The sequence below is a fragment of the Musa acuminata genome, chromosome BXJ2-1 (assembly GCF_036884655.1).
Source record: "Musa acuminata AAA Group cultivar baxijiao chromosome BXJ2-1, Cavendish_Baxijiao_AAA, whole genome shotgun sequence".
Lineage (NCBI taxonomy): Eukaryota > Viridiplantae > Streptophyta > Magnoliopsida > Zingiberales > Musaceae > Musa > Musa acuminata.
Window position 1 is genome coordinate 15,426,777 of NC_088338.1, and position 24,489 is coordinate 15,451,265.

At 36.4% G+C, this 24,489-nt stretch overlaps 2 protein-coding genes across 2 annotated transcripts; both read left to right on the forward strand.

The window, feature by feature from the left end:
• The first annotated feature begins 11,922 nt into the window (after positions 1-11,922).
• On the forward strand, positions 11,923-12,895 carry LOC135598128 (ethylene-responsive transcription factor ERF011-like). The gene has a single exon (XM_065091668.1). The coding sequence runs from the start codon at positions 12,013-12,015 to the stop codon at positions 12,508-12,510; it is 498 nt and encodes a 165-aa protein (XP_064947740.1). The 5' UTR covers positions 11,923-12,012; the 3' UTR covers positions 12,511-12,895.
• A 3,260-nt stretch (positions 12,896-16,155) lies between these two features.
• LOC103998479 (CBS domain-containing protein CBSX1, chloroplastic) lies at positions 16,156-22,802 on the forward strand. Its single transcript, XM_009419962.3, has 8 exons — positions 16,156-16,470; positions 18,253-18,340; positions 18,449-18,513; positions 19,491-19,539; positions 21,054-21,106; positions 22,197-22,312; positions 22,396-22,453; positions 22,539-22,802. Exons 1-8 carry the CDS (start codon positions 16,297-16,299, stop codon positions 22,617-22,619), a joined length of 684 nt encoding a protein of 227 aa, XP_009418237.1. The 5' UTR covers positions 16,156-16,296; the 3' UTR covers positions 22,620-22,802.
• The last annotated feature ends 1,687 nt before the right edge of the window (positions 22,803-24,489 follow it).

A 24,489-nucleotide genomic window follows, 5' to 3' on the forward strand; every position in this document is an offset into this window, starting at 1 on the left:
AGAAGCAAAACTTGCATATCATAAAAATTTGCTAGCTTGCAACTTGCATATTTCAAGAAGCAAGAGTTGCCTTCTTGAACATCTCTAAATTGCTAGCTTGCAAGTTCTAAAATGTTGTAACATTGCTAGCTTACATGCTCTAAAAGTGCTATCTTGTATGCTGTAAAACTTGCATATCTAAAACTTGATAGCTTGAATGTTCGAAGCATGGTGTAACATTTGCTAAATTTTCTAGCTTCAAAACTGCATGATGATAAAACTTGATATTATGTTTTTCATGCAATGAGTTGAACCAATATCACAAACACTTGATTGTGGTACTTCTCCTTTTTGTTGATGACAAAGGGGGAGAAGTATGTTGATGACATGACATGTTATGCATAAGTTTATGCATAAGTTCATGATGACGAGTTGCAAGTATTCATGATGAATATTGCAATGACTTGAATTCAGTTTGAATTCAAGATTCTATCAATATGGCATATTGATAGGGGGAGTTTGTTTAAACTCCGGGAGTTAAGTTTAACTCCGTCATCAAGTGGTTGTCATCATCAAAAAGGGGGAGATTGTTGAATCTCGTATTTTGATGATGAAACTACTTGATATATGTTTATGATTTAATTTGCGTTTTGAGTGACGCAGGATGCCTCGATCAGGATGAGACAATTAAAGCAGGAAAATCATGTTGTGCCGGAGGAACATGTCAGAAGATTGGACGTCGGGCCGGTGGATTGGTCGACGTATCGACAGAAGGCTTCGGGCCGTGGACTCAGGCATCGGGCCAAGAAGAGCGAGTATTGTGCCAAGGATATCGGAGTTGCGGAGTCAACTGGCTGATTGGGCAATAGGCTGCAGGAAAGGACGATGCGCCGAAGAATCGGACGAAGCGTCGAGGGACCAATGATATGCCGGGCAACTTGGTTAATTGCTTAGGATTAATTATCTCGATCGAAGTTTTTGTTTTGAGTGTGCAGGATTAACTACGATGGAAGTAAGACATGCAGCAGGAGTTGCGCCAGAGTCATGACAATGATCACGTTGGGAGTTCGAGAGCTCGACGGAAGTTCGGACAGTCGTCGGAGGTTCTGCGGGAATAAATCCGAGAAGTCCAGAAGCTTGCCAAAGGAGCTCGTCGGAACTTGCCAAGTGGATCGTCGCAAGTCCAGGAGTTTGCCGGAAGTCCGCAGGAGGATCACCGAGGGTTCGTCGGATGATCGACGGAAGTTCGCCGGAAACTCGCCGGAAGAAGCGATTGACGCACCAGAGCAAGCTGCAGAATATGTCTTAGGAAATAATCGTAGTTAGCACATTGATTAAGTTAGAAATGGGAGGTGATCCCATTAGCTTAATCTTAGGGCAATTGGGCCCCTGAAAGAATCAAATTGGGCCGAATGGATTAACCCATTCGGACCCTGATTGCTGTGGGAGGTGCAACCGCCCAAGCCAGGAGGTAGCACCGCCAAGGCTATGTCTCCCAGCGAGACTGGGCGGTGCAACCGCCCCAGCCAAGAGGTGGCACAGCCCCGGGCTCAGTCTCCGAGTGAGACTGGGCGGTGCAACCTCTTCTGCCAAGAGTTAGCACCGCTAGAGCTCAAGTTTCGAGCTCTGCTAGGCGGTGCAACCTCCCCAGTCAGGCGGTGCAACCGCCTGAGCTCGGTCTTCGAGCTCTGGCAGAGAGGTGCAACCGCCCCTGATAGAGGTGGCACCGCCCAGAGGCTCAGTCTTCGAGCTCTGCCAGGTGTTGCAACCGCCCCAGTCAGGAGGTGCAACCGCCTGATCCCGGAATTCCGGGAATTGACAGAATTGAGCTCCAAATTTGAACTGGGTTGGGGCCTATAAATACCCCACCCATTCAGCACTGAAAGCACAGAACACACACTCGAAATCTTGTTGTCTTTCTGTGGTTCTTAGAGCTCAAAACTGCTAGTTCTCCTCTTTCTGTTTTTCAAAGTTTGAGTTGTAAAGAGATGAGAGAAAACTTCTGTAAGGGTTGTCTCCTAAACCCGTCAAAAGGAGTGAATCTGTAAGAGGGTGGTTGGCCTTCGCCTATTGAAGGAAGGCCTCTAGTTGACGTCGGTGACCTCGTCGGTGGAGGAAGCCAAAAGTGGAGTAGGTCAAGATTGACCGAACCACTCTAAATCTCGGTTTGCATTTCCTTTGAGCATTTTACCTTCACTGCAAACTTCTCAATAGCTTACTGCCCTCTGCGATTTTACAAACGAGTTTCAAGGTTCAGACGTAAATCTGCGTTTAGACGTAAATCTGCATTTAGACGTAAATCTGCTTTTTCGTATGATCATCTTATTGCAGATTGCGTTTACGTTTTAAGCTTTACCATAACTGCACACTGCCTTTATACTCCTACTTAAACTGCGTCTTATTTAATCAAGTGATTTACGAATCATCATTTAGACGTAAATCATTTTCTTCGTACGAACGTCGGATTTCAGTTTGCGCCGATATTTTGGTTTTCATCATAGCTGCAAACTGCCTGCATAGATTGACTTTAACCTTGCTTAGTATCAACTTTCATACAGAAGTTGTTTTTATCGTTCGAACGCAGCTTTCGATTTTAATCGTAGAAAGTTTTCCATTGCACTAATTCACCCCCTCCTCTTAGTGCTCTCGATCCTAACATATCCTTGAAAGATAAATTTTTAGTATGAGATGAACACTTGTAAGAGTGAGGAGTTGATTTCATATGAATATCTTGATCCTAACAATTGGAGTTGAGTTGATTTCATATGAATATCTTGATCCTAACAATTAGAGTTGATTTAATTTCACATGAATATCTTGATCCTTAGGAAAATTGAAGCATCATTTAATGAAACTCTTTTATCGTTTTTGACTCAATTCAAATCATTTCACAAAATTGGTTCTTAATGGATTTCCTCCTTACTTTCCTTTTTCATGCCAAGTTTTGATGGAAAAAGGGGAGAAGTTGATGGAAGCTATCTCCTTAATATTTATAACTTTTAATGTGAGAACTTTTGAATGATACCATGTTATGAATTCTTGAAATATGATTGGTATATAAATTGAAATGTGGCATAATTTTTACCACAGTTGCATTGTTGAATCGTTCTTCTTTTTGTTGATGACAATGGGGGAGAAATAATACCAAAATGTGGTAAATTGATGACAAATGTATACAATGTATTTCATCATATATACTTGAAATGTTTGCTTGATAAATTTTTTCATTATAATAAGATATCTAGAGCTTAACTTGCTATTTTACAATTGATATATTGCTGATAAATTATTATCTTTGTCATCTTTCATATTTGAAATATTATACTTGAAAATGGATATCATGCCTTGACATCATTTTGAGAATATTAGATCATGATAGTAATCACGATGTGCATGTTGATAAGTTTAAATGAATCTAACTTATCAGTTTGATATTGGAATTCAAAGGCTTTGAATTCAAGAGTGTCTTTTCTCAAGTATGGCATATAGATAGGAGGAGTTAAGGTTAACTCCGTCATCAATTGATTGTCATCATAAAAAAGAGGGAGATTGTTGAATCTCAGATTTTAATGATGAAGTCAATTGTAATTTGTTTGATCTAATCTATATATTGAAAAAAGTGTGCAAGATTAACTACAATAGCAGTAAGACATAAAACAGGTGTTGTGCTGGGGTCAAGATCGAGATCACGTTGGGAGTTCGAGAGTTCGTCGGAAGTCCGAACGTTCGTCAGAAGTTCTACCGAAACCAACCGAGAAGTCCAAGAACTTGCCAAAGAAGCTTGTTAGAACTTGCTAAGAAGATCGTCGTAAAGTCCAGGAGCTTGCCAGGAGTCCACCGGAGCATTGCCGAGAGTTTGTCGGATGTTCGCCGGAAGTACGCCGGAAGAGCAATTGACACACTAGAACAAGAAGAGTTGTGATCATATCTTAATTATCATAGTTAGAGTATAAATTAAGCTAGGATTGAGAGGTAATCCCACTAACTTAATTAGGGGACAACTAGGCCCTTAACAAGGCTGATTTGGGCCAGATTGAACAGCCCAATCAGCCCTTGAAAATATGGCTAGCGGTGGCACTACCCAAAAGACCCAGCCTCCCAAGTGGTTTGGGCGATGGTACCGTCGGCAGTTATTGCTGCCAGTGGTGGCACTACCCCTGTCAGGAGGTGGTACCGCTATGGCTCGATCTCCGAGCTCTGTCAGGCGATGGTACCACCCAATGTCAAGTGTCAGGCGGTGGTACCGCCTAGTAATGGCGGTGGTATCGCTAGGACCCCAAAAATCTGGGATTAGACACTTTTTGGCTCTATTTTTGAAGCCATTGGGGCCTATAAAATCCCCACTCTTTTCTGCATGAAAGGGCACGAAAGCATTAAGATAATCTTGAGTTGTTAGGGTGTAAATGTGTTGTAAACAAGTGCTAGAGTTCTCCTCCTCCCTTTCTAGGTTTTGATATCATTCAAGAGAGGTGTGAGACTTGTAAGGGTTCTCTCCTAAACCCGTGAAATGGAGAAAGCAATATAAGAGGTGGTTGGTCTTCGCCTATTGAAGGAAGGTCTTTAGTAGACCCCGGTGATCTCGACGGAGGAGGAATCTGAAAGTGGATGTATGTCACAAAGATCGAACCACTATAAATTCTGGTTTACTTTTCAATTTGTGCAAGTTTCATTACTACAAGCTACATTATCTTCTTACTGCCTTCTCTACACTCACATACGCTTTCAAGTTAAACTCATTATGAAACGATTTTTGTCAGAATTAGTTTTAATCGAAACATAGACTTTTAAAATCGTGAAAGTTTTTCGCTGCACTAATTCACCCCCCCTCTTAGTGCCGCTCTTGATCCTAACATATATAAATCATTTTAAGTGCATTAGATTTGAGTAAAAAATTATAATTTTTTTATTGGGTGATAGGGATAATCTTATCTCATTCCAACTCATCCGCCACGGAAGTAGACACCTAAGCAGGACTTTGAGTCATCAGCTCCTCGACAATATCACATCATAAGCGCGCCTTAATCTATCCCATATTAATGGCTGACGGCATGGTATTACCTTAGTAATCCATCCTACTAGACGAAGGATAAAAAGATTATTCCTTACTCTTACCGAAGGGTTTTGTACAAGAAAACATAACTTTTTTTGACATGACTTTTATCTCCTTTGTTCTAATTTCTTTTGCTCTCTCCCTTTATATTAATTATATATTTTACAATATCTATTGTTAATTATAGACAAAGTAGGCCATACTTAAATTTTAGCAAGTGATAGATGTTGGGCTGATAGCCCACGAGTTCAGCCCATAGTGAGCTTTAACATCCCATAACCTATCTCCATTTTCACATAATCCTAGATCTAATAAGGGGGGTAGAAAATAGGGAGAAAAAAACTACAGCAACAAGGCAGAAAATTGTAGCAGCATCTTGATTCAAAAAAGAGAAGAAAAGGGTAGAAAAACAAGAGAAGAAAAGAGAAGAAGACAAGGACAACGCAGAAAGACTATTCTCAATTATCTAAGCATTGTTCTCATCTCAGGTTAGATCAGATCTATAATATATTCTTGCTGTGATTACTTGGGAAAAATTTTGATATTGTGTGATGTAATCCTTATATCCCAGTTATTCTCTTTAGATTGTTGCTTGAGTTTTGGACAAAATATTGAGATTTGTATATTAATTATTCTTATAGTGGATTATCTCTAGTTTGTCCCGCAGTTTTTATCCTTCACGTTGGAGCGGTTTTCCATATAAATCTTAGTGTTCTATTTGATTGTGATTTTATTTAATTCTGCTTCGTGTTATGACTTGCTAGTATTTGTTCGTATATAAAGTTTATTTCTCTTTATATTAGATTTCCTAATGACAACCTAAAACCTTACCAGCACATCATTTATTTAAAAGATGCACTACTTATTATTTTTTGAAATAAAAGAATTCTTTAAGTGAAATAAGATATTCTTATGTCATTTACAAGAAAAGTATAAGCGTGAAGGTTAGACTATCGATTGATATATAATACACAAGAACCAAGGTATTGGTTTGTTATGGTTAAGTATATGAATCATCTTAAATATGAGAAAAATAAGATTGATCGAGGAAAAAGAAGATGCAATACTAACTGATTGATTTTTGTCCACACCCCATAAACCATCACCACCCACGTTAACTAAAAGAATCTAAACCAAAAAAAAAAATCTTCGAAATTAATAAATAAAATACAAATTTAAAAGTCAACTTAAAATTTATGATAACTCTCTATAAAATCAAAATCTTCACCATGCAAGGACAATCGTAAAACTTTCAGTTATTTTCACCTAAGCACAACTCCTCTCATGTATCCTCTCACATAAATCTCAAAAAATTTATATATTTTCTCTTAATTTTTCTAGACATCATAAGAGAAACTCAAGAACATAGTAAGTGCTATGTTGTTTTCACCCATCAAAACCTAGAGATATATAAAGTATATATACAACAACCAAACATTAATTTTTAGATTTATTTTCTTTACAAGATATATTTTCATATAATGATTCCTAGTTCTCTTAGTACATTTGGTTATAAAATTCCCGATATACTTATCAACTGCGACAAAATCGAATGAAAACGCATAGAAAAAGTTACTACAAGGAAATAAGTTAGTCTTTGCCGAAGCTTCAAGTTTTGGTGTTCAAGAGAGGTGAATTATAAGTATAAGGCCAGACTGCAGCAAGCAAACCAAGGAAAGAGAAGCACTCGTATCCCGATCCCAAGTCACCTTTTGCACAGATCTCCACTGAGCTTAAATGGCCAGAAGTCTCCCATTAAACAAATGAATACCTCGTCACTCATCACTGTGCACAGTCTCGCCCACACACACTCCCCCCAAAGAAACAAGGAGAAAGAACAGGAGCATTTGCTGCAGGGACGAGTGCTTCGAACTCTCCTGTAGTGGGTTGTGAAGGCAGCGAAGCCTTCCGCTGTCGGGCGTGCTCTTCGGGTAGTCCATCGAGATCTATACAATAAGGTCGGAGGAAGAAGGTGAGTAGGGGAGACGGAGGTCAACATGGTTGACGAGCGCAGCGACCTTAACGGACGCGCCCGTCTCGGGTCGGGCGCGGTGTGTCTGCCACTCCGACCCGACAAAGCAACTAAATTAACGGATGGCTGTTTGAATCCATCCATCCATCCATCTTTAAACTATTTTTCCTAAAATCTCTCACTAATTATTAATACCAAAAGATGAATTTATTTGATACAAAAATATATTCTTCTTCTTCTTTTTTTTGACAAGTTTGTAAATGTTTAACCTAATGTTGGAAAATAATAATAATAATAATATTCCTACAATAAATTGCCTATAAAACAAGTCACTACTCTATCATTCAATTGATTAAAAAAATAATAATAATTTAGGATTCACTTTACTAAAACTTGAAAATAATATTAAGTAGTTCTATTTATTATTTGAATATATATCAACCGACTTAATTGATAAAAATTCTATCAAACACCACAACTTCCAATAGCATATTAGGTTATCGTTGGCTCATTATTCATAATATATGAGGAGGGTTAAACTGTCAATATGACTCGAGATTCGAATCGGAATTGAGTCAGAACCATATTGATCGACGACGGTTCATTGATTCGAAATCGAATTAGAATTGAAGTTGGGTTATGATTTTTGGATTTGGTAAATGGAAACCGATGATTCTACGAATCGGAATCAAAACCATCCGAAGCCGAACCGGAATCAGCCCAATTTGATTGGGTTCGAGTTAGTGATCTTGCAAAACAAGTCAACTATGGAGGAAAAGAAAGAAATCAATTGGAGGTCTAAATTCTTCTCGGGATTGGGTTATCAATCTTCCACCAACCCCATGAAGGAAACTCCTCTATATAAAGTACTCAGCCTCTCGCCCCACTCTACCTCTCAATCCTAAGCTCCTCTTCTTCCTCCTCCTCCAGCTTCCTATCTGTATGCGTAGGATGGTCCTCTTTGTAGTCTTCCACAGCTTTCTTGAACTGCTTCCGTTGAATGGGAGTGAAGACAATCTCAATTGCAGTTCAATAAAGCTGTGGGAGATGACAAGGAGCGGCCAAAGAACCAAAGCCACACCATGTGGATGTCAGTCAGTCCCTTCTACCATCCTCCTCCTCCTCCTCCTCCTCTGTGTTTCTCAGGTCGGTTTCTACACTTACTCTATGTCAAACACAGGATAAGAGTAAATTATCTGACTTGTTATCCTCTTCTTTTTCATCATCATCTTCTTGATCTCTTTTTTCGATGAGAAGTAGAGTCTTGTAGAGTTGCTGTGGCAGCTGGTTTGTTTGATCTGAGGATGGTTCTGTTGGAGTGGGCATCTCTCTCTCTCTCTCTCTATCTCTCTCTCTCTCTCTCTCTCTCTCTCTCATCATGGAAGGAAAGGTGCATTGGATATCAAGCCAGGCTTTTTCTTCTTCCACACATTACCATCCTAGTTGCTGATGTTCCTTTTTCTTCCTCTCAATTAATCCTTTTCTGGTACATTTTCCTATCTGCAGTCATCAGACAAGGTTAGAAAGGAAGGCAAAAGAATTGCATGTGCACTTTCACTAGTACTAATCTTTACTCAGATATGAAGGAAATCCCTTGTATATATCTGCCTGCCTCACTGGCTTTACTACTCTGATACAAGGGTCTGAATCACATACATATTTGTTCTGAGATGTTAAATCTAAATCATAGTCCACATGTTCTAATAATAAGAAGGGTATAGATATTTAGTTCATGAGACATCTTTAAAAATTATGGATTCTTGTGTGGGGTGAATGCCTCATGAAATTTCTTAAATATCTGAGAAATTACAAGGTGGCAATAAGTATAGCCCTTTTTCTATTTTTAACTCAATATGATTTATCTGTGATCTCAGTTTTATATGGTCTAGATAAAGATTTTCTTTATGTATATTACTATGTCAAACTAGAATATGATATCTCCTAACAAGTAAAAAATATGCATATACAGACAACAAATGTCATCTAAAAATTTTATTGAAATTGCATATATTTTAATTATGATGATATTTATTTTTTAGTTGGCATGGAGAAGTCAATAGGTATAATGATATGGTGCTTGTTTTGTCATGAGGATTGTGATTAGGGATACCCATTTCAGAGGTTGCATTCTGTTTGATCACTCAGATTAATGTGACAAGTGATGACCATCCAAGCTGGTCCAAAGCTTCAGGTCATGGCTTTCTGAAGGTAGGCATGGCTTTTGAACTAGAGCAGCTGAAGAGGTTGCATTTCAAGATTCAGATAAGAAAAGCCTTAAACTATGACATAAATACCAGTATAGTATGTTTGTACAATCTTCTCTGTCCTCTCTCTGTATAATGAGATCTCAATGAATGTAACCAAAAAAAGCAGAAAGAGAGAGAGAGAGAGAGAGATGAATTCTGCAAAGCAAGCATTGCTAAATCTAGATGGAACAAACAAAAGGAATCAGACATGGGATGATGAAAGCTCAAAGCCCATAAAGAATGATGAGATCTTGAAGCCACCCTCTCATAATTACTCAACCATGTTCATGATTCATTAATAATTAAGCAAAACATAGACCCCATACTTGATGAGGACAACAAAAACAACTGATTTACTTGTTGAGCTTTTAAATTTTGATTTCATTTCCATCATTCAGAGTATAAATCTGGTATGTGTTGGAGGACAGAAGACCTCAAAATTAAAAAGAGAAATTCCGTAGATCAATAAGTAAATAACAAATTAGTAAAATCAGATTTTTTTTACTATATTAAAAAAATAAATACAGGGAATATATATTTTTCTTAAATTAATCCAAACCTAAACTCAAACTCAATACTTATGTAAACCATCATCCTATACAACCTTTCAAAAATTCTTCTCGCAACCTTACTTAGTTTTATCGGAAAAAATACTAGAAACATCCAAATTATATTTATTAAAGAAGTTTTAGCTTGAATACATTAACATGTCCCTATTCTATTTATACAGATTACGAGAGAGAATTTTCCTCAACAGAATAAAGGATTTCCCTCAATAGAAGAATTGAGGCCCTCCACAAAAATATCCTTATTTGTGGTTTGAATCCAAAATTTAATTGTAATTTCAATGATATGACAATGTTAGTGTATATGTATGTTTGAAGTAGCAACGACAACCATATATATGAAATTGATCATCGCCATTTGAGCGAACAAAGTAGATTTTTTGACAAGTGATTCAATCTCTCTAGTAAGATGATTGTTCTAATAACCGAGCTGATGTAATTATTCAAGAGTAAAATATTAAATATTTAATCAAATAAAAAACGAGTACACTAAAGGCGACCTCACACACATAACTAAAATTTAATGTTGTAAAATTGTCAACCAAAAATCAAAACATAAAATTGTTTTAACTATTTTTCCATTTGGCACGATGTTATAATAATAAAAATAATAAATATTTACAAAAATAGAAACTAAAATATAAATAAATGCTACCAATAAGCTGGCAAAATAATACGTATCGTTATGGATATGACCTCCTGGCAATGAGAATCGTGTTTTTTTATGTGGAACAAGAAACAAGCTATTGTTGAGATGATTTTGTATTATTTATTTATTTTTCTGGATGAAATTTTTTGCCAAATTTCTTCTTCTACAGCGGAATTCCCAAATAGTCAAAAGTAGAGTAGGAATTAATTAGGCAGGTTTGACTCGTTAACCGGCTTCCTTCGCTGGTCGTCGCCAAAGGTCAAACACGGGCGTCGACTGCTACTTCCTCAGATTCATTTCACATGCTCTTCTTCGCCATCGCTTATCGCTTTCCCTCACCAACCATTCAACTTTGTACGTAGTCGAAACCAACCCATGCGATCATTCACCATCACCATTGCGTAGCTAATTTTCCTTTGCTGCTGTCACTCGGTATGTTGACGACCTATGAAGCGATTCATTTAACCCATCCCTCCCCTATCAGACGTTGACGGCTTATTTCCTAAAAATAATTGTAGTCGACGGTCAAAGCCTTTTCTTCAATTGAAAAAAAATAAAAGAATAAAAATATTGTTTCCTCCGCCGCCTCTGCACCGCAGTTTCCGTGGCGGGCGCTGCTGTCACGCACCGCCGACCTCGATTTTTTTCTGGACGCGCCGCCCTCCGCTGTCGATCGTTGGATCGGAGCTGGAAACCTCCATCCCACCGTCGGTGCTGGTGGTGGCCGCCTCCCTCGTGATCTTCCGTGATCCGGGAGGGCAAGTCTCCGTCGACGTCGGTGGCGGTCACGTGCCCTCGCACAGCCACGTCGTCGGCACACACGCACACAAAAACTAGTAAATCTTTCCCGCAATACTTTGGCGCACCGCTTTCCATTTGTCGGCCGCGTCACGTGGCGGTCGACACACAGCCGTCCTATTTCCCGGCTTTTGAGCGCCTCCCTCTTTTTGTCATTATATTACACTACGCGTTCGCTCCTAACGATGTCCGTAACGTCCCGTTACAGCAATTACGGATTAATTAGTAACCCCACCCGACCACCTCACTTGTTTTATGGGACCAATTATTTTTTTAATATATATATATATACATCATTTTCTCTCTTTCCTCTATATTATTTTTCTGATCATATTGAAACCACTGTAACAAGATGTAAAAAAATATTAGAAACATAATATATTTTTTATTTATATAATATTATAGTGTTTTTAACATTATTAAAAACAATTATTAAAAAATAATATTTTAATATATTAGATAAAATATGGGGAAAAGTTAAAAAAGAGAATTTGTTTTAATCTATAATATCAATATTAGTTAATTTAGACTTTAGATAGGCACTCACGGCGTTTTCCTCGTAGGAGACTCGCTCGTCGCCACCGTCCTTGGCTCGCTATCGGATAAGCAACTCCAACAGCACCCAGCAAGATGTGCTTGCTATATATTGCACACCCTAGAAAACCACAGCTAAGATTTCCCAATATATACGATCGTAATGAAGAGAGGGAGCTCAACAAGAAGAGAGGTTTGAGAGAGAGAGAGAGAGAGGGATGGAGATGGAGATGGAGGGGCAGTTGCCACCAGATAAAGCGGCAACGAGGTCGAAGGAGAGGCCCTTCCGAGGTATAAGGATGAGGAAGTGGGGGAAGTGGGTGGCGGAGATCAGGGAGCCCAACAAGCGGTCCAGGATATGGCTGGGCTCCTACTGCACCCCCGTGGCCGCCGCCAAGGCTTACGACACCGCCCTCTTCTACCTTCGGGGCCGCACCGCCCGCCTTAACTTCCCCGATGACATCTCCATCGACGACCGCGGGACGACGACCGACATGTCGGCGGCTTCGATAAGGAAGAAGGCCGCCGAGGTGGGCGCCAAGGTCGACGCGCTCCAGATGAACGCTGCCGCGCTGTTCGGCTCTCAGGAGTACCCGCGTCGCGAAGGAGAGACTCGGTACAAGAACCCTGACCTTAATCAGGCGCCGACCCCCGACACCTCCGATGACAACTGGTGTCGCAGTGAGAAGGAGGAGATGTTCATAGGCTGTGAATAGAGAGAGAGAGAGAGAGAGAGAGAGAGAGAGAGAGAGAGAGAGAGATTTCTTTCTTTTGATCTCTACTTGTAGGTTTTTAATTTGTTGGTGAAGGAAGACAGATTAGAAGATGCTTTGTAGGAGTTGAACTCTTCATTATCCATGTAAAGAGCTTCAATGCATGATATAACTAATAGAAGTAGCTTCCTTTTCGTTTCCACTTCCACTTCCATGCAGTAATGGAGAGAGAGAGCATAAAGAGAGAGAGAGAGAGAGAGAGAGAGAGAGAGGAGTGGAAGGCATGCTTCCGCGACTTCCGGGTTAAAAGGCGGTTGCCTAAGACATTAAATCGCTATAGGGTGTCTCCACATACCGATGAATAAATCTTCCTATTCTCCCTTTGCTATATTAACATTTCAACTGTTGCCCAAATGTTTTAATGGGTCATTATGTGGTGTTCGAGCTGCTTAATTAGCTTAATCTCGGTGTTACTATAAGTTGTGCTATAAATCTTTCATTCAATTCATGTGTTGACATCGTAGCTTAATAATCTGGGCGTGCCTATATACGAAAGATTAGCTGCGTTAGGCATTTTGGTGTCACATTGTTGCAGGTTTTGTGGTGAGGATTCTGACTCAGTCCATACCTTGTTCAACTCTCCTTTGTTGTTAGGTTCTAAAATATGCTCCAACTTAAACTAAACATCCAATTCCAACAAAGAGGGGAGTGGATGAAAGGAAACAGTAGATTGGATTTGGATCCAATTATCCTTAAAAGAGTGTTGATAGCTAATGTTTTATGTCTACTTTCGGAAGACTAGAAATGAGGCCAAATTTAATGATATCCAACCAAATATCCAAGTACTTTTTCTCCAAGAGATTAGTTGTCTCTTAAACTACTGCTGAAAGATCCCCCTTTCGAAGGGAAACAAAAGAATACAGATGGATATATTGATTCCACCCATGGTTTTGGGGGTGATTAGGGATACTAATGGAGAATGTATTGTTGGTAGTGGTAGGTTTATTTTGGAACATTTCCCTAAATGCTACGAAGATGCTGCTTTGAAATGCCACAATCAAAGAGGGGTGTCGCTTGTTAATCTTGGAGAGATATTGCTCAATCTAATGAACATTATTATAAAGGACATACAAATATTATTTTAAATTTTTCGATATTGTGAGAGTACTTACTATATGTGTTTTAGAGAGTGGTTGCGATAGCCAATCATACTAGAATCTCTCAATCCTTTATACAAGAAATTTTAATTTTAATTTTTATCTTTATAAGATAATTAGATTTGATATAGCTAGAAACACTTATTATAATTTTGCTAGGTTTTACAATCATCTTTTTTTTTTTGATAAAAAAAAATCTCATAGCCACTAGACCTAATGATATCTCTATGCATTCTTTTTTATTTATATATTTTGAATATTTTCACTTTCTTCCTATAATCCTCTAACCTAGTTATTTATCCCTATAAAAAAAATCTAACTAGGAAAATATCCTCTCTTTTTTTTTGTTTTTTCTGATCAATCACTCCCCCATTTCAAAAATCTCGAAAATACTCAAAAATTTATGTCCTTGTTTCTCAATCTCATCGATTTTGGGAATCACCCTAAGAATTGATTTATAGGGTGCACCAGTCCATATAGATGGATCGATCGATTTGGTCCGTGGTTTACCCTAAAATACTGTTTAGGTTCAACTTTCTTTTTTTCCCTCATTTCTTCAAAACAAAAAAAAAAAACAAAATAACTCTTGTTCTTCTCTCTAAACAGTATAATATATATATATATATATATATATATATATATATATATATATATATATCATGGAAAACATAAATAATCTAAAATTTTTTATTGTGACCTTTCTTTTTCTTCACTCTTTTTTTTTTCTCAAATAGACCTTCTTATATAGTCTCAAGCAACCAAAAATAATAATAATAATAATTTTTATTTTATGTTATAGCTCCAATTGCTATATAATCCTCTCATTTAATCGAGGTTTATCCAATTACTTGTTATCACGTCTCAATTATAGGAAAACTTCAAAGTATAAAATTATGTTTTGATCCTTATATTGAAAAAATACAACTTTATAAGATTTTATCTATGTTATTATATTTGCACCTTAATTACTTAAGTTTGCAGAATCCTTAATATTTATGTATATTTTTTTATTTTTAATTAGTGACTTGAATAAATAAATTAATGGTTTTAAATTCAAGTCGATCGACAAAATTATATTTTAATTATTTTTTTGTACCATATTGCTCATTTTTTATACAGCATACTGTTGGAAAAGGACATTAAGAAATAAAAGAATGAAAATAATTCTCTGCCACAGGCACAAAGAGGCATCTCAAAGTCGGAGAAGACAAGTTAATGTACAACTTCAACTTCTAGAAGTTGAATATTCCAAGATTCATTTTAGCTCTACAATTCCATGTTTCTTTGACCTCTTTAATGTTTTGAAATTGTGCTTCACATTAAACAAAAATACAAAAAACACATCCTTATCATATTTGAAGAAACGTGTATGTATGAGACTTTTCATAGGTAGAAGTGTTTGCTTGTACATCAAGAAATGCAAATTTACCATTTAAATTAGGTATTTTTGTATTTATCCCTTTGAGCAAGTTCAATAATTAAAAACATGCTTTGATGCCAAAAATATTATATATATATATATATATATATATATATATATATATATATATATATATATATATATATAAGGAAAGCTAAGCGAGATGAAGGATAAATATCCCACAACCCTACTAAAAAATAATATAACTATATAGAAGTAAACTTTTTATCCATTATAAATTCGACTAAAATAAAGAAACTAGTTTGGATTGATTTTTGAAGCACTTATAGTATATTTATATAAGTGACTATTATGTTATGGTTTTTATAGAAGTTGATGCTAAACACTTAGTCATACATCAATTTTCAATTATTACTGTCTATCGATCTCCTCCTCCTGAATATAGATGGTAAAAATTAATTATTAATGGGTCACGACGACTATTAGAGGAATCAATTTTATATTAAGAATAATTTTTTTTCTTTATATATTAATTATAGATATCCATATTAAAGATTGATCGGATAAAATGAATCTTTAGCTATCAAAGAGGAGTTAGAAGTTACTAGCAAGCAAAGGGTGTATAGCCTCGTAATGGAAATAGATTCTTCTTTTCTTTTACAACTTACTAAAGATATGATCAACCCCCATAAGCCTTACAAAATATTGTTTGTAATATTCTTGATTTATTAATTTTTTCGAGAGAAGATATTATCGGATAATTGAAAATAGGCTATATGAGATAGATGATTTTGGTTGTCATCATGTTTTAGAGTAATATAATTTTTATTAAAAGAACAATATATTTATTTGAATTAAAAATATGTATTTTTTTACCTTATTTTTTTTTAAAAAAATATAATTAATATAAATACAATACAATTAATTATTAAAAATAATTAATATTTTGGAATAAAAAAATTATTCAAAGTTATAAAAAAAAAATGCAATAAATGGGAAAGAAAAATAAGAAGAGCCTATCAAGTTGCAGAGAAAGGGAAAGGACAAATATCCCGCAACACTTTTATTACTTTTCCTCCTCAGTTGAGCGGCCACTTCTCCTGTGCTTCTCCGAACCGTCTCTCGCCTCCTTCCGCGGGTCTCTCTCTATAAATACCAGTAGAGAGAGTCTCTGCAAGGGAAGAAGGGAAGCAGAGACCGAGCGCGAAGAAGAGAGAATAGGGATTAGTTTAGAGAGTGCGAGTAGGAAGGATGCTGTCGATGGAGTCTCTTTTTGTCCGCCCTTCTGCCACCGTCGGTGTTAAGCCCGTCCGCCACAGCCGCGGCAGCCACCTCCTCGACCAGCAGCGGCCCCGGCGTTTCCTTCATTTGGGCGCCGGTGCCGTTGCGCGGGATGGGGCTTCGGCGACTAATTCTTCCTTGCCGGTGAGGCTCTCGCTTCTCCCGTTTCCAAGTCTTCCTTCTCTTTATCGTGGTTCTATTTTGGGATCCAATTCGAACCCTAGGTGGGCAACTTTGGATCTTTTCCTTCCTGTCACTCCTAACTGGATGGTCCTGGTTGTTATGCGAAGCTTTGTGCCGTATGTTTCCATCTTGATGACTGATTTGCTTATTGTATTGCATGTGTTATATCTAATTTTAGAATTCGTTGACCACTTGTTGCGTTACTTGGTTGTAGAGCTGATTTGTTTTAGAAATCTAGCAACAATTAAGTAGCTTTTGAGCCTTCAATCTTATAGCTACTTGTGTTTGTTTTCAATCTACATGGCTGGAAGGTACTATTATTCCTCGGTTACGTTGGATCGACCTTAAATTCTGCCCACTACACCTTGTAGAAGATCATTCCTGAGGTGTCACGAAACTTTATAGCTAGCTTGTTAGTCCACGCTTGACAATCATCTTGGCTCTTAATAACGGGAAGTATTGACTGGCAGCAATTCAAAGTCTTTCACATGATGTTGGCTGTTTTACAAGTCAGTTGACATTTTCTTACCTTAACTATAGGGTGAGACATTTAAGCGGCTGAGCAAGACATCGTCTTACTTTACTTTAGTTAAAAGATTCGTGAAACTGCAGACCTTCTTTCAGGAATAGAAAGCCTGCTGAAATTTTGGTCTTATAATTAGGAAGAGTGATATTAGTTGACGTTTGCAAACTTCATTTTCATAAGCAAAATATTATGTACATCTGGATGGTCTGTAAAAATAGTGATTTAAAAACTAAGAGACAAAGCAGTTGGGTAGGTTTTGCTTGGGAACACATTTATATTTTTAATGTGCAGTTAAAGAAAGGGTTTTGAGTGAATGTACAGTTGTGGAATGCTTTAAGCGTTTGACAAATGGTAGATCAAAACTGTATTTTAAATATATATTGACGTAAATATTATTTGGTAAAATTGTATTTCAAAGGTTCATTAAATATTTTATGGCAAATTTACTCTTCTAATATTTTTAATATTTATTCAAAAGTGAATACATATTTTTTATTTAAATTAATAGGTAAATAAATAAATTTAATCTTATAAAAAAAATTATATGGCCTAAATATATAATAAATAAAAAAATATAATCATATAAGTAAATATAAAAATAATATTTTAAAATACTAAATAAAATTTTACCTTTATAGAAAATATAAATCATATTAGTTTCTCACTAATTTAGCATCCAGCAAATGTTGAAATGTTAATGCTACCCGAAGGTAGCATCAGCATTTGAGCATTTCTAATGCAGCGTCCAATCCATATTTGAAATGTGCATTTGGCCCTCAATGCACATTTGAAATGTGTTCCCAAATGCACCCATAATAGGATGGTTTTGTTTGCAAAATTTTCAAATTAGGTAAATTATTATTCTGTTCAGTTTTCCTTGTTTATTCAACTTGGTTTCCTTTTCTTAGTTTAGTTACCTGTGATGCCCTCGTATTGCATCGGTTCTAAGATGAACATCATGTTTAGCTTATTTTGTGAGTGTTGCATAAAATCTCTTTCATTTTGTTGAGACATGTATCAGACTAATCTAGGTTTATTTATAGAGCTCACAACCATTTTCTATATTTCAGTAAGATTATTTTCTAATGTTTCAATTTGAAAATAATACTAATTGATGAGTTGCTCCCTTTTCTTTTTTGTTCCTAGTAGAGTATCCATCATATAACTTCTAAACAAGATGTTTTTAAGTTAATATTTTCTGGTTTAATGAGTTGCAGCAATGCAGTGGTGTTTATACTGTTAGTGATTTTATGGTCACCAAGGAAGATCTTCATGTTGTGAAGCCTACCACTTCAGTTGATGAAGGTTCCACCAGTATCATTTATTAGTTAATCATTTACTCATTATTTATTTATTTATGCTTGGATCCTGGAATAATTGCTTAGCTGATCATTCATCATGTGATATCAACAGCGTTGGAGATGTTAGTGGAGTATATGATCGCTGGCTTTCCCGTGATTGATGATGACCAGAACTTGGTATTCACTTTTTTCTTCTTCTCCTATCCCTTTTCTTGACCAAATTTCTTCCTCTGCTTCCTGAAACTCTTGCTTGTTTGTGATGATTAAGTTATTAGAATACGTCTCTTCACCAAATGAACTTTTATGCACCATCTTATTGTGATGAAAATTGATGGCTCCTTGGTTTAATCTTTCATGCATAATTCTTTTTTCTGAAGATATAGTAATGCCCTAAATATAAGCAATTATGACAAAAGCTGTAGGTTTTATTTCATGTATTTTCATATGATTATGCACACAGAGATACTTTTTGCCCATTTTATATCTTGAGCTTTTAAGAATAGCATTACTGTTTGCAACCCTAAAAGATATAACCCATGTGTTGCTTAAAGTTGAGATTTCCCTAAACAGAGCTTGATGACTGAAAAACATCAATGTAACTGACAACAAGTGGTTGGGATATTACTGCTTCTTGTTGTTATTTGCTTTAGTTGGTTGACAATCCAGCCATCTGGTTTTTTGTTAGAAAGGCGGTCCAGTTTCTTGTTCCACAGCCTAAGCTCCGAAGTTTCTACTGCCTTGTGATTTGTATCTTTTAAGAAGACTAAGATTTTCTATTTGGTATGCTTTGAAGTTGAATACGGAGGTCCTGTCTTTCTATTCGAGGGCAGATAAGGTGTAGAAGGCTTTAGTCTCAAGACTCAAGAGTATTCTTGTTGTCACCAATTTAGAATACTTATATCATGTTGAAGTACTTTCATATGTCATCTGTATGATTGAAATGAGGTTGCTCTTCCATGATGGCCTTCTGAAATCAAATGCTTAGTTGAATGTTGATTTGGCAATGCAAGATGTTTGTTGAGTATGAAGATTGGTCTTGTTTGTGCTTTTTTCTTTGCATCCATCTCAGAATAACGTTCTTTTAGCATGAATAGCTTATGTACCTGTTTTGGAGTGTTTGTCTTACAGAGACTGTTTCCTTGTCCTCTTTGCAGGTTGGACTAGTTTCAGATTATGATTTATTAGCAGTGGACTCCATTTCAGGTTTTCTTAGTTAATTTTTTGCTGTATTTTTGTTAACTAATTCCTTTCAAGGTTTTATAACTATTCAGACTCGTGGTTTAAGAACACAGATACTTAACAATGTCATGAGCACCACAAGCCTCAATAACAGGAAAAGAGCCGACCCCAAATAGTTGGTACCCAAAATGATATAAACAAAACCTACACACCTGGCATTTTTTTTTAACAGTGTGATGATATAGTTGGTACCCTTATGCATGCTTAAATTTTCTACCAGCCAATTTGGCGTTTACTTTTTAGCTGGATGTAATGGCGAAGATTTTCAATTCTGAAGCCTAAAAGCATTGCTAGATTATTGGAAATCTTGAAACCTTTATTCCACCTGGCCTTAGCTTATGTTGTTTAAGATTTTGCCTATTTTGATGTCTCCCGTACCCTTCAGTTTGTGATCACTACCTCATTTTACTTGATCATACAGATAGTTAGGTGGATCTGTCTTCTTAGAAAAGTGGTTTTCCATCCCTTGTCATTCACCACGAACTCAAGGGGGGAACTAAAAATCTTTCTGTTATTTCTCTGAGCGTAGTCTATTTACTTGGTGAGTGAAGAGGTCAAGGAAAGGAGATTCTTAAGTTGAACTTAATTATTGGAATTATGGATGCCAAGTTTTTCAAATAAAAAAATCATCAAAGGTCTCTTAATATGGATAAGTAAGCTTTAAGAAACATATCTGAGAAAAAAAAGAAAAAAAAGGAAGCATATCTGAGACAGAGAGGGAGAGAACGTGAGAGATCCTTTTTAAAAAATGATAGATATTATGCTAGTTTATGTAGAATTTGATACCAAGCAAGCAACACATGTATTTAGCAATTTGTTCAGCATTGTCAACACGGATGTGCACTTAACTCATAGATAAGCAAACATCACATGAATGCACGTTTATCATGTCTTTTTAATAACGCACCTTTGATGCAATATATTTGGTAAAAACAGGAAGTCTAGGAAAGATGATGGAATAATGTGATAGGTTGTTTGATAACCTTGAATATAGTTGACTCATAACACATCCATATTTTGAGATAGCAATTAATGAATGTGAGCTCTCACCTAAAAAGTTGGAATTTCATTTTTACGAGTACATTAAGCAAAGTAACATAATTAGTTATTATGCTAGAAGAATGTTACGACACCCAAACACAGAAACATTCCTTGTCATGTATTTCTAGGTGTCTTCTAATCTCCTTCCCTTCTTCTTCCAATTTTTGTAATAGAAATCTTAGAGTCAGCCTTTGTACAACAATGAGATTGTCGTTATACGACCCGGGTAATCAGAATTCAAGTCATGAAAACTTCTCTATTTATAGGTGTAAGATTTAAAGACTACATAATTCTCCCCAAATTCCTAATTGGTGGGAGTCTCATACACTAGGTTTGCCTTTTTTATTTATAAATGAAAATTTTCCTTGTGAATCAAGAACATTTGCTATTAGATCCATCATGACTCAACGTAAATTTAATGCTCCTTTTCTGCTCAGGAACTGGAAGAATTGATAGAAGCATATTTCCTGAAGTTGATAGTACGTGGAAGGTATGTATGATTTTGTTCTTGTAAAGGATATGATTATTCAATTTATTTGTAGATTTTGTTGTCTTGATAAAGTTTTATGTATCATTTGTGATGAAGTTGTGCTTCTTGTGATATATTTGATGATTGACAAGGAACTAGAAAACTGAGATAATATTTGTTGGGCTTTCAGACATTAGATAGAACTAATATGATATCTTCATAGCATACTTAATGCATATTAAAAGTCGCTTCCTTGATGTCTTCTGACAGAGTGTATCCATACATAATCGAGTTATAAATTAGTCACGTTGATGAACTCAGAGGCATATGCCCTATTTCTTAGCAACCTCATATGACATTGAGGGATTTTTTTTTTCTTTTTTCTGTCATACCTCCTGTATTGACTTGTCAACCCAGATATAATATGTTTAATATGCACAGAAGGTATCATGGTCGCAACTTCGTTACTCAAAATTATATGAACTCACATTCCATAGGAGGAAAAAGAACCACCCATATATAGTTTGCTAGATTTGCAAGTGATCCAAATAAGGAGATTATCTATTGGCTGACACACATGATGATACTAACTCCTAGACTTGGTATATTGTTTATTGCTAAGCATTTGGAAGAATAATCCTCGTAAGCATTATTGGGAGGTATTTGTTTATAAGATAGGATGTATATGCTTTGCTATGCAAGAGTCTAGATGTAGAGAAGAAGGCAAGATCCATCACACGAAAATTGAGTTTATGTATTTTGTTACATTGAATATGTAGCAACTAATTCCTGTTTGACATTCTATCTAAAATTTGATATACGATGTTAGGCCTTCTCTGGTTCCACTGTTGTACAGTCGGACAGACAGCTAGATTATGTTATTCTACCAGACTGGGGCATTTTCTCAGTCTACATTGTGCTTCACCTTTGGCCTTTGTCGAACATGGACGATGGTCACATTATCATTAGTATGACACATATATCTGGTTTTCGTGCCTACTCCAGATGATTTGTCAAGGGAGATATTATACAAAAGAAACCACCATGTTCTATCCTGTTTGTACAACATAATGATTCATAAAGCTGAACTTACATTAGCCTCCTGCTGCAGGCATTCAATGAAATCCAGAAGCTGCTAAGTAAAACCAATTGCAGAGTAATTGGCGAGGTGATGACTCCGGCCCCTCTTGTAGTTCGCGAAACTACCAACCTTGAAGATGCTGCAAGGTTCTGAATACCTAAATTCTTGTTGTTGATGTTCTTTTCAGCTTTTAACGAAATGCTAAAGAGCTTGTCGTTTCCAATCACAGGCTACTACTGGAAACAAAATATCGTAGACTTCCAGTTGTGGACAGTCATGGTAAATTGGTACGTGAATCATCCGCTAAGCTTTTTTTTTTTTACCTTGTACTTCTGCTCAGTGCTCGTCATTAAATGTTTCTCGATGTTGCAGGTTGGGATAATTACACGGGCTAACGTAGTCAGAGCAGCACTCCAGAGAAAGCATGAAAACAACAAAACCTCTCCAGTCTAAGGTGGAACTCACATAGCAGGTGATGTCTTCACGGGAAGAGCAACCCCATTATTAGTAGGATCATCACTACTAGTTTAGTGCAGCTCATTTTTGTGATGTATATATCTTTTGGAAACATCTAATTCTTTTATGTTGAAAGTGAAACCTCAAAAATACCAAATGTATCTTCTTCCATGCCTTCAACCTTGTCGCCACCATGCGTATCTTGGGCTTGTTGTTACCGTTGCCACGGGCGTGTTTAAATTTTATTTATTTAGTTCGATAAAAAATAATATAGGTCCGAACCAAAATTGGTTTGAACCTTCCAAAATTGGTTTGAACCTCCCTGTGATCCGTGCGACACGTTCTACGGCCTCGCTGCGGAGGAGCAGCGACGCTCGGTCGGTCACATGCGTAGGCGTACTGCATCCCCTTTCGCTAATTATGTTGTGGCGCCCCAGTCCCCACGTGCCCCTGTGCCGCTGAGTTGGGTTGGATCCTCTCCAATTCCACACGGATGCAATTCCCCTCCCGTTCTGCCGTGAGACCGCCGGAGACCGTCGAATGTTGTTGTATCATCCGAAACGGAGAGGATCCCGACTCGGCGGCCTCCGCCTGATACCTGATGAGACCGAGGAAGAAGAACAGTTCCGTGAGCTCGTAAACCACTTAGCAATGGTGGGTGAAGAAGCATGCAAGTTGACGACGTAATAAACAGACAAGTCCGATGGGAGTGTGTACGTACGTACATGTCACTTGGATTTGGAATTCAAGTAGACAGTCTCCTTTCTGTTGGTGGGACTTGGGACCGTATCATCTGGCTGTGTTTGGGTTGTTGGTCAAGTATTTTTAGATTTTTTTTTAAATTAAATAATAAATCTTAATATAGAAATGATCTTTTTAAGACGGAAAAAAATTATCAAAAATTAGGAATTAATTATTTTATAAATATCTTGTGATTTTGTTGGGGAAAAAATGATAGAAAATATTTTGAGTGTCGCTATTGGACCTAAAGATGATCGAAAGGCAAGACGAAAAAAATTCTTATGCATCTGTGTAAGATAATAGAATTTATCTTTGAGTCGGAGTTAACTTAATGATGATGCTTATAATTAATTTCATGAAAATAAATTTAATTTTTTTCTATTAATATAGGTTACGAGTACAAAACCATGTTAGTTTTATATCATTTTTTTAGTATATTATCTATTCGTTGATCTTTGTGATTTTTTTTTATGTATATTTTAGAGATCTTCTTCTCACCTAATCTACTTAAATGTAAGCATTATTTCAGAAGGATTGGAGTTAGGGAGGATGTTTTAATCCATATATATACTCGAGATAGTATTATAGAGAGAGAAATAAAAATGTTTTAGAGAGATAAATCTTGATGTTATAGAGAGAAATAGTAGAGAGAGAATATGAGGAGATAGAAATTATATTGAAGCAAGGCTTGTGGGATCGATAAGAAAGTAATCGACATATTCAATTATAGTTAAAGAAAGATCGATAGAAGAGATCACCATGATATTGATTAGTTAATAGAAAAAGATCGACGGATTAAAAATTTAATCATTTTCAAAAGAAAAGATTGAAGGTATAGATGATGATTTATTTTGGATATCATTATTACCTAGATTTGATGGGGAAAAAAAAAATTTGAAGATGAAAAATTATGAAAAAACCTTTTCAGGAGGTTTAAAGAAATTAGGTTGGATAGTTTTAAATATATGATAGACAGTAAAGATTTTGAATAGAAAAAGGAGTTGATTTTTAATAGAGAAGAAGATAAAATAACATTAAACCTTATCTCTCAACCAATAGTAGAAGACGAAAGTATTAACAGAAAGAAAGAAAAAATTTGATTGATATTAGAAGATATTTGTAAAAG